This window comes from Coregonus lavaretus (genome assembly GCF_964263955.1).
Source record: "Coregonus lavaretus genome assembly, chromosome: 6".
NCBI lineage: Eukaryota > Metazoa > Chordata > Actinopteri > Salmoniformes > Salmonidae > Coregonus > Coregonus lavaretus.
In genome coordinates, this window is record NC_139993.1 from 8,248,286 (window position 1) to 8,259,666 (window position 11,381).

The window sequence follows — 11,381 nt, forward strand, 5'->3', positions numbered from 1 at the left end:
AGTCCCTAATTAGATGGGAAAAATGAAAACAGCAGTGGATCTGGATTCGAGGTTATAGAGTGAGTATCAGTTCAAATGGGACACATGCACCGTCAATGAACAGGCTGAGAACTGTTGACATTTCATTTCAATTTATTGTATAAAATAAATCTACAAAAGTATAACTGCATTAAAGTCGTATGCACATTTATACATAAAAATAATCAGATATTTCCGACCAATTAATACATATTGCATAGAACAAGGCACAGATTCAAGGTCAGTGATAAAAATACAGCTGTTCTTGAAAACAGGTAAACTTAAAAATCGCAGAGATGACTGGAAACGACCACATTTGCTTCATTTTTTAAAATAAGTAATAAACAATAATGCAAAAGAATAGAAGAGGTAAGCAGCAGAAATTGCTTTTTGCCACTGACTGACAATAGAAATGCTTTGTTTTAAAGGCTTTGGATTACTAAATTCATCACTGACAAAGTTGTTGGCTAACTGTTTCCCGACTGATCGATTGCCGCAAACAGATGAGACATAGCCCAATACACACACACACACTGACTTACGGCATTCACTTCCCTGAAAAACAAAATGAGGGTAAAATATATTACACAGCATCTCTTCACACATTACTAGCAGAATTTCACTGCATGTTCTGTACAACCCAAATGTTAGTGTCATGTTTGAATAAATATGTGTACACCAGAAATTAATAATAATAAATAACTTCATAATCACTTAGTACAAATTATTTTCAAATTTCTTGATGTCTGCAAATGTGTTTGAACCTTACAAGGTTACCCTTGTATTTCACTTGATATCCTTTTGAGTCAGATCAGTTGAGATTCAAAACATGCCATACAGGAAAAGGAAACGTAGTCCATCTACAAATAGAAAGTTGAAAGCTCATACACAGCAGTATGATAAACTCAACTAACAAATTACGAATAACACATTAAAATATTGAAAAAACTTGAATGAGGCCTATGAAAAATCCAATAACATTGATAAGCTGTCCAGATACAAAATATTCTAAAAGTACCCTCAATTTGGACGCATCAGTGTATACCCATGGTGCTGTATGCAAAAGCTGTATATAAATTCACTCTTTGCATTTGGAGAAGAGAGACAATGTATGGCTGTGTTGATAAACAAACAAAAAAATGCTATAGAAATCAAGGAACATAGTAGTAGTACACAGACAAAGGCACTCAAATTGCAATCAAATAAAAGCATTCCATACAGTATTTTCAACATTTTGTTTCCATTTTGGAAAGGCGAGCACAATGCATGCACAGTGTAGTTAGAAAGTCTCTGGTGAAGTCTCGATATTACATTTTACAATTTCCGGACCCAAAGAATAAAATAAACAATGAACATTTCGCTGCCTACTGCACTTTTTATCCGGTTGGTCGTGTTCATTAGGGCACACCATAGCAAAACGCTTCGCAACAGAAATCCTAAATGAGCATTTCTTATTGGACAAGCACCTTGCCGTTTCACTCAGTTTTCCTCCGTTTTGTGCCTATTGAACACGACCCCGATGTCAGTCAAGACCCCACCAGGACTTCCATGATGTGGTCGAGCTCGGCCAGGTCCATTTTGAAGGGCTGGTTTTGGGCCAGAGGGGGAGAGCCCGCCCCTCCCCCACTGTAGCTGGACAGAGTCTTGACCAGGTCGTCCGCAGTGACCATGGGGGTTGTTTTGGACACCCCCAAGTTCGGGGGTATTGAAGAGGCGCCGCAGGGGTGGTTAAAGTCATACATGGAGGTGTCGATGTCCGTGAACAGAATGTCGTCCAGGGCAAAGTCAGTGAGGAATCCCCCGGAGGAGGGCGACATGTCTGTGGGGGCGCTGGGCGGGGGGAGCGGGTCTGCCGACATGGTTTTTGCAGCCTGGCTTTCGTCGAGCAAAAGCGACTCCTTGTCCTTTGGGCTGTATGTCCTCCCTTCCTCTTTCACGTCCATCCCTGCTGGTAGAGAGGGTGGGGGCTGGGGTGAAGGTGGAGGAGACAAAGGTAGGGAGGAGGTAGTAGAGGTTGTCACTGCGATGGGGCACAGCTCCTCGATCTCCTCCAAAGCTGAGGAGAAGCTGTCCTTGGCGGGCGGCGGGGGAGGCGCTGACGGTCTCTGGGAGAGAGGGTGGTGACCCAGGGGGTGGGGTGAGGACGGCGGCAAGGCGAAGAACAGTGGCGGGTCGTCCTCCAGGAGAGAGGCCGGGGTCAAACCAGAGTCCAGCGATGACAGCGGCGAGAGGGGCGGGGAGAGAACGCCGCCAAATGCGGATGACGGAGCTTCGTGGTAGCCCTCGTCCTCGGTGACGTTCGGCACCGGCGGCGGGACGGAGAAGAAGAGTGCGCGCAGCCCCGCGCCGCCCTCCTCTTTGAACTCGTGCTGGATGCGGCGGATGACGTTGTTGATGAGCACGCGGCGCTGCAGGGCTGGCTCGGTGGCGGGCGTCCGCGACGGCCCATACAGCTTCATCAGGGAGATGTTTAGCACCGTCTGGCGCTGCAGCGTGTAGTTAACCCTCGAGTGGCTGCCCGGGGCTCCGGCCGCTGACGTGAGGAGCGCCTTGCCCTCCTCCAGGCCGTCCTCATCCAGTTTGCGCTTCACGCCGTTACCAAACATATATCTGTGGGAGAGACCAGAAACAAGGTGTCAGGAGCAAAACATTGCATATCATTGCTTTTTCTTCATATGTGAAAGAGTGAGTGGTAGTCAGTAAGGCACAGCTACGTGAAATTATGACTGCTAGAGACGTACCACGTCAAAACCAAGTGAGATAGATGCCAGTTACACTTGTATGTGATATATGAGTGTTTAAAATGAACAAACATCTGTGAGGGGGAAAAGCCCTCATTCATAGTTTTATCAGCAATACAACAAGCGGAAAACATCCACTTCTCACTCAAACAACACAAGTTTCCTGGAAGCAGAGGGGCTTCCTCGCAAACTGTGACAAGAAATGAGACGAGCAAGCAGCGAACACACACGCACAGCGTCACAGCGTATTGGGAGGGGGGGTTGGTGTCAGCTGACCAGCTCACGTGAGGTGGCATCAACTGACTAGGTGGGTGGCAGCAAGTTCTGACAAAGTGGAAGCGTCCCAAATGGCACCCCATTCCCTATATAGTGCACTACTTTTGACCACAGCTCTATGGGCCCTGGTCAAAAGTAGTGCACTAAATAGGGAGCCATTTGGGACACAACCAAGCTCCCAACTGAACCACCTGACTCAATCAGAACACGGCGCTAACAGACGTGTCAGCACAGGAAACTACTGACTTCCTGCCTGGAAACAGCACAGAACACAGGCAGAAATGGACCTGCTGTTTTATCGATTTACGCGTTCAAAATTGTCACATTTGGGCTTACAGAAATATATAAGTCTTGGTCCCATGTTTCATGAGCTGAAATTAAAGATCCCCGAAATGTTCCATACGCACAAAAAGCTTACTTCTCTCCAATTTTGTGCACAAATTTGTTTACATCCCTGTTAGTGACCATTTCTCCTTTGCCAAGATAAATCAGTACATCCAACCGGCCTCATGTGTAACCACGCCAGCCCAGGACCTCCACATCCGGCTTATTCACCTGCGGGATCGTCTATATTTTGTATTATTATTTATTTTTTGTATACATTTATTGACATTTACAGACACACAGCACAACATAACCGGGCCCATTCTAGGTAGGAAAGGAGTAAAATGTATAGATAATTATGATCTTGGCAGATCGAGGTGGAGTTTCTGTCATATCCATTACAACTCATTCACTCACCTCCCTTATTTCTTGTCAGCCTGTCTTTCTGAGATGAGAAACAGATAAAGAGGTCAGAAAACAACGAAGGAAAAAATATTCTACAGTATCATACACACTAGGCCAGGGGTTCCCAAACTTTTTTAGCCTACGACCCCATTTTGATGTCTGAGAATTCTCGCGATCCCATCCATGTGGGGGAAAAAAAGTGTAATTAACAGCCAATGTTTACTTTTTTATTTAGGGCTATGGCAATCAATTGAAAAACATTCTCACAGTATTTCTGATTGTCTTCTCAACTCACCATCACATACTTTTAATGTAGGGCTATGACAGTCAATTGATAATTTGTCTGACATAATGCATCTTCTCACCACCACTAATGAGATGGGTGTGCTTAAGGCATGTTGCGTCAGAGCTTCTCAAAGTCAGGGGGCGTGGTCGCACCTCATCTCTGCAGTCACATCCAACCTGGATCGACATTTGGTTTTAATGCAGACGAGAGCTCTGATGGCGCTTTCAAGACAACTGGGAACTCTGAGAAATATGGAGGTGAAATCATGACGTCAGTGATCTTCAGTTCGGACAGTCGGAGCTCTAGAAAGAGGCCCGAGTTGGAATTCCGAGATGGATGACCGTTCAAATACATTTCCCCCCCTCCCCCACTTTAGAAAGACTAGTTCTCCAAAAATAATTATTTTATCTGAATCCACTGATTTGGTCACTTATCTGTAGAATGCTTTTGTATTTCCCCTGCATACTTGCATTCAGTTCATTCAGTTTCCCAAATATGTATGTTACATAGGCAAGGAGCCATTTTCTTTTCATCAACCAAGTCGGTTTTATTTTTTACATCCATTGTGAATGACAACAGTTCCTCTCTCAATGCGAAATAATCTTTCCAACACTCCTCCTCGATAACCACCAAGCCTTGGTGTGAAATAGAACATTGTCATGCTTTGTTCCCATATCTCCACATAGTTTTGTGAACAGGCCTGCATGCAGTGGATGTGGTTTGATGTAGTTTACAATTGAAGTTACCTGCTACACTAAATATATCTCTGAGTTCTGTGCTCAGCTCTTTTGCCGCCAGTTGCTCTCGGTGTATCATACAATGCGTCCATATGGCAGAGGGAGACACATTCATAACTAGACTGCAGAGATGGAGCCCCCATCTGTGCAAAAGCCCATCATTCGATCCCATGGAATCTGTTTTTCGTCAATTTAGCCACGCAGCACACTTAACATCCCCTGTGATGTTTCATGCTCGGGAATCATGAGACAGAACAATATGTCCTTGTGAATAGCATCCCCCGACATGTATAGCGAACAAAAGTCAATGCATGGACATCTCGGCCTTCACACACTGTTTTCACCATATCAATTGCGGCCGGTTAGATCAAAGTCTCAGCAATAGTGTGTGGTTTCATAGCGTAACAGGCCTAGCCATTCACCGTGGAATGATTCAAGTGCAACGACCAAGTGCGGCGTCCTCTGGTTGTATTGTATCTTTCAGATTATAATAATTTTCATTTTTAAGGTAAACTACATTAATGATTGAGATAAAGACAATATCATAACATATCTTTTTTTTTTTTTTCAGGATTTGGGAAATTCTCCACAACCCTATTTTCATGTCAGGGACCCCTAGTTTGGGAACCGCCGCACTAGGCACTAGAACGCCTCCTAAACTGTCACCTAAGATGGAGCACAGAGCACACCTCTCTTGCAGTGCATTGTCTCCCTGGCACGTGTAACTCTACCCTGATACATAAACTACTGCACACAGCCTGCGAGAGACTCGCCCTTTTCAGTCTGTTGTGTAACGTAAGCTACCATCATGAAAGCCAGAGCAAAAGAGATTCACTATCGCATTTCCAAACCGTGTTCTTGTAGAGAACATTGATGTGTGTGTGAGAGTGAGTGAGAGAGAGAGTGTGTGTCTCAGCTTTGCTTAGAGACACACACGCCAATTGGACTCTGAACACTGTGAGCACACCAAACCCCCCCTGAGGGCCCACACACCGAGGAAGTGCATGCGCGTGGCTGGGGAAAGCCACCTCCACACTCGCCTGTTACCATGACGAATACAGTCAGCTGGGAATCCAGAGAGAGAGGGAGGAGGGACGGATGAGGTAGGAAGGAGGGACAAGCGAGGGAGGAAAGAAAGAACCTAAATGTTTCTCCAGTCAGGCTGCCATCACTATAGCAGCTGGTGCTGCTGCTTGGATATGGAAGTGGAGGTGAGAGAGCAAGTTGTGTGTGTGCAGTGCACATATGGAGTGCATCCCAAATGGTCCCCTATTCACCAGTGCACTACTTTGATGTTGGCAGGCTACATTTTGTAGTAGTTCCCTCGCTGCAAATACTATGCCTCCACATACCTCCCCCACTCAGTAAAATTATTCATCAGCCCCCTATTCCACCCCTGCTCTGTTCACTTATTCTTTTCACACGTGGGGCCCTTCGAGGCTGCCATCTGCTGACACTGTCTGAAGACTGGTGCGAGATGGAGAGAGAGAGAGAGAGAGAGAGAGAGAGAGAGAGAGAGAGAGAGAGAGAGAGAGAGAATAGAGAAGACTGACAGGGGATTGTGGGTGACGGGAATAACAGGGTGACAAAGAGAAAGAGAGGAAAGGAAAGTGAAAGGGAGAGTGTTTTTGAGATAGAGAGAAAACAATAGAGCAGCAATATAGTAATAGACACACCTTCCGTTGACAAAACAACACAAAAGTGTCCGATTACAACAGCATTCCGGCCACACAGAATGCTTTCTTTCACTCCATACTCGCAGCAGGCTTACAGCGATGGCACTCAGATTACACTCAGATTGCCTCGTCCCAATGTCCACCCCTCGAGCACATGACCACTTTAAACTCATGTCCCGACATGAACTTCTTGGCTCTCCAAGAGCTCTCTGTTCCGATACACCAGGGTCGTATTCATTAGTGCACACCGTAGTGCAACATGTTTTTACGGAAAAAACGAAAACAGGAGTTTCTTATTGGACAAGTTCAGGCAGTCCCTCCCCGTTTGCTTCCTAGTGAATACGACCCAGCATGTTATTGATAATTATTCAGTAATGTTATTTCAGCGTGTACTTCCATGAAGTGCCAGGGATTTGTAGAGCCCCATCTGGGACAAGGTCAAAATGTCATTGGATTTTTTTTTTTTTAGGGTGGTAGCAGGCAGCTGCGTGCCTCACATACTCAGCAGGCATCGTCATCCTGAGGAGGGTCTCGGTTGTACACCAATTTCTAATACCAACTCTGCAGTGCACACTTAGGCTGGAAGAGCAATTCCAGATCCTGCACCTTTCTCAATGGCACACAGTGCAGCCTGCACCTGAGATTTCAACCCTCATTCATCAACAAGCCTAATCATTCTATTTTCCACACTATTTCTTTCAAGTTCTTCCAAACATCCAAGTCCTTCAAGACTGCAGTAAAAGTTAAACACATTCATATTCGGCATGCAAGTATTTTCAGCCTTGATTTTGCCCAAAAGGTTCCTGGAAGAGAATAATTGTATGCCAGGTTGAAAGACAAGATTCACTGTTTGGCTCTGGTCATGCGAGAAACCACACTCAGAAGCTGGGCTGGCCTGGCATTAGGGTTGTTTGCCCAGGTTTCTCCAGCAGGCAAGTGGATGCTTGTAGCACTGATTTTCTGGGATTGTTTGGAAGAGACTCCGACTGCGTCTGAAACGACACCCTATACAGTGCACTACTTTAGACCAGGGCCCTGGACAAAAGTATTGTACTATATAGGGGATAGGGTGCCATTTTAGACAGACCTTGTTTGGAAGAGAGGCATAGTTATAGAGAGTTATTTTGATTGATCACCTAGAGGGGGATTTTGGAGCCAATTTGGCTGAAATATTTAGGTGAACTTCAGCCCTCCTGCTCGCATATTAGAAGAAAAATAAAAAGAGGAACAAACAGTGTTTACTGGAAACCAGAGCAGACAGAGTCAAGGAAGCAAAGGTGGACTTCAGTCACGGAGATGGAATGCTCCGAGTCTGGTAGTAGTGTGGACTGTGTGTCTACCGCAAATCTGGGCAGATTCCTTGTGGTTGTTCGTTGCATGTTGGTAGCCCTTTGGTGGGTTTCATACTATTCTTTTTCATATTTTATTAATGCCTCAATCCAATTCTTTGGTGTTTTGATGGGCAATTAATGTACATGTTGTTAAAATCTTTAAACATCATTATTAAAACAAATTAAGGAAATGTTGCATTAGGCCTCAGAGTTGAATTGCGGTATAATAATTTCCAATGCATGCAACGGAACTCTACAAAAAAAAAAAAAAAAATCCATATTTCCCTGCGCAAATATGAATGTCACTCAACCCTGCAGTTGAAATGCAAATAACACTTTGCACTGTTAGGTTCCTACAAGGCAGCAGCCAGAACTAGCCCTTTTTGCCACCCACATCTCTGAACCAGTGCTAAACTATTTAGAAATCTGAACAGCAGTAGTTAAAACCTTTACAAAACAATAAAACAAAGAAAGAGGGCTGTATCAGATTAATTCAGAGGCCCCATTCTCCCAGTCAAGTCTATATAAGTATGGCGTACTCATGAACTTTTAGCCTGAACAGTTTGAAAAGGCATGTAGGCTTCTATTTTCTAAACTACTAGTTTAGCTTCCAGGAACTATGGCTCATCATATTCCTGTAACAGGTGACAATGAGTCACTCAAACAACAATTAGAACGTGATGACCAAGTCAATATCTGATGAGTCACGACAAAGCTAAGGGCAGGTCTCAAATGTATAAACATGCACCATTACATAATGCTCCTGTACTTACAAAGTAGCAATTGTACTGGGACCCAAATGAACCGCAACGTTTTCAGTGTACAAAGTTATATTGGTGTGAAGCTCCTCCTCCCACTCCCTCAACGACTTACATGCCACCAAAAAGTTGTTTTGTAGCCTAGGCCCTATGTTCACTGTTGATATGACATGGCTCTAGCATTTGGAACGAAACTTAGTCGCGTGGGTGTCACTTGCTTTTTCAAATGTCAGAAAAACATTATTCAACAGGCAGACGGACTACAGGAAAAAAGAGGCAGACATTCCCACTACTGGGGCATTAAGACTGCGGGAAATTGTATGGATGACTAGCCTACTAACAACGATTTGATTTATTGATAAATCTTTTAAATGTAATGGTTTGGTTTTTCTGTAATGCCAAAACGCATGCTTCGTCAATTCACTGTATGAACTGTCACTGACGTATCACTGTAGCTGTCACAACAGCTGCCCTTGACCTCCAAAGGCAAACGCCACAGATAGCCTATGGCTGTGATGGGGGCGCCATAGCCTACTCACCGCCACCTGCCACAAAGTACTCAGTCGGCTCTTCACTGAACTGGAGACTTAATAACAATATTACGTTCTCGTTTCGAACATTAGGGCCTCATTCCACATGCGATAATGTAACAGTTGCAACATTATAACAGACAAGTAGCAAAACGTAACAAAAAAGCCACTCAGACGGCGGCGCTTTCGCTCTCGACTCAAGACACAGCAACAATAAAATGCGACAAAATGTTTTTTTTTTTTTATATAGATAATGGCAAACAGGTAAATAACCGCTAATAATTCATTGATACGTAAATCAACGCATAATTATTCCACGTTGAAGCGTGTTTAAATAATCCTAACAGTGGTAAAAGCAACGCAATCATAAACTTACCACATGTAGTTCCAGCAAGGGTTTCAAATCCTGCATCGGGGTCAATGTGACGCCAAGAACAGAGGATCTACAACGAGGAACACGGGACATCGAACTCTTCGCCGTCGACGTCTATACTTTCCTTTCTCCGCCGCGGTTTTCCAAAATAGCCGTGGAGCTCTACACAATGGCGAGATGTCGAGGAGACCGATGAGTCTAGTCACAGACAACTACCGTTCACTGAACAGCAAGACAGGCACTGCCTGAGCAATTTTTTTTTTCTTCCGATAGACATACAACCACACTGGCTAGGAATGACGTAAAGTGAAGATACGCTCTGAAGGGACTGAGTTGACTGGTACCGTGGCACACGCCTCGCCCCCATGTAGCTTGGGAAGCCGCTAGTGGGCGCAAAGCATCTCCATTATTGTCTGGGCTTAATGTGCCCAGCCGGTAATACACTAGTGTGCCCCGGCGAACGGTTTGTACTTAAAACATTCTCCATTCAGGCTGCAAAGGCTTCGATTTCCTCCTTAACTCGAATTAATGTCGAGAAGGCTACAAAAAACGGGGAATATATGCGTACTTTCCTTATGAAACACCAATTTCCCCCACCATGCTAGAGTGGCTAAATGCTAGTCCCAGATGTTGGGTATCACGTTCAGCCAATCAGGTTGCAGCAGTCTGTTTTTTCACCCCTAACCTAACATAGCAGCGTAAAAGAAACAGGGATAGTTTCAAAATAAATGTTGTGCTTACTGAACATAGTTTTAAATGACGTATTGGATTTGTTGCCATGAACTCGTTTACAGAACATTATTCCGTTTTAATAAGATTAAACATTTATGAAGTGAAATTATAAAGTTACAATTTGATTTAGAGTAGAATGTATTTTTTAAACCCAGATGCAATATGCAATTAACGTAATGATTGTTTTGTTTGCAGGTTTATTAAATGATAATTTCATAAATGTGTGCAATCTGAAAAGTGTATTTAACAGTCAATTAATTAAACAAATTGGATCAGAATGCTTTTACTAATCACCCTATTTCTCTCTCTCTCTATGCCTGAGGACACCTTGGCCTGATGATTCCTCCTGCCTTTGCCTGTCCCAAATCTACCGGGTCCTGCTGCTGACTACCTGGCGTGCCCTGGACTGATCCCTGACTATTATGCCCTTTACCACCACACCCACATACCTAACTAGCTAACTTAATTGCATATTGCATTTTATTTCGAAACTATCAGACCAGGGCTGCAGTCCAAACACGATATGTTTACCCCCTCAGCCCTCGCGCTAGCCACTTTCCCTTGGGGGAATCCACGTCAAAACCGGATGCAGTTTGATTGCCATCTTAAGTGGAGGCCCTAATGTTGCCCACTCCGCCATCGATTTAGCTCGAGGGAGCAAGTGAAGAACTTTGATCACTTGTGGGGAACTGTAGTCACGTGTCATACTCCGGTGCCCGCGAAGTGTCAAATTTAATCAACAAGACTGCATTTTCGGCATGTCAGACAACATTATTAAGCTATCTTGCAACAACAAAAAATATAGAGATGACATTGATTTTAGCGTTGGAAAATTCGCTTAGTATCGTAGTGAGGACCAAATAAAACGTAGCTAGCTTCATAAATATATTTTTGGGAATTCTGAAATGTATTGGAATAAATGACCAAACTACAAAACTAGCTAGCAAGCTATGGATAACTGTAGCTAGTTAGCAACGTTAGTAGCTTTAGGTTGGCTGTTTTTAAGCTCAATTTCAAGATTTCCACCAAGGACGTTGGCTCTCTGATCATCACTCTTCCTCGCTTGGGCAAGGTACACTCGGATGTGACGATGTAAAACGTAATTCAAGAGTTGAGGGTTTAGGGCCAAGGGCTGTCTACTTTGAATTTGGACTGCGGCCCAGAGGTTCGGTTCGTTTTACGCCTGCTACATTA

General features: G+C 44.2%; 1 protein-coding gene across 1 annotated transcript; it reads right to left on the reverse strand.

Moving 5' to 3' along the window:
• Nucleotides 1-114: 114 nt before the first annotated feature.
• On the reverse strand, nucleotides 115-9,723 carry LOC311130824 (SERTA domain-containing protein 2-like). Its single transcript, XM_084163622.1, has 2 exons — nucleotides 9,459-9,723; nucleotides 115-2,628 (listed from the first exon to the last, which is right to left on the reverse strand). The coding sequence occupies exon 2, from the start codon at nucleotides 2,622-2,624 to the stop codon at nucleotides 1,545-1,547; it is 1,080 nt and encodes a 359-aa protein (XP_084019748.1). The 5' UTR covers nucleotides 2,625-2,628; nucleotides 9,459-9,723; the 3' UTR covers nucleotides 115-1,544.
• Nucleotides 9,724-11,381: the final 1,658 nt, after the last annotated feature.

What these genes read in the sequence shown, in the direction of transcription:
- LOC311130824 (XM_084163622.1), bottom strand. Translation starts at nt 2,624, where the DNA reads ATGTTTGGTAACGGCGTGAAGCGCAAACTGGATGAGGACGGCCTGGAG.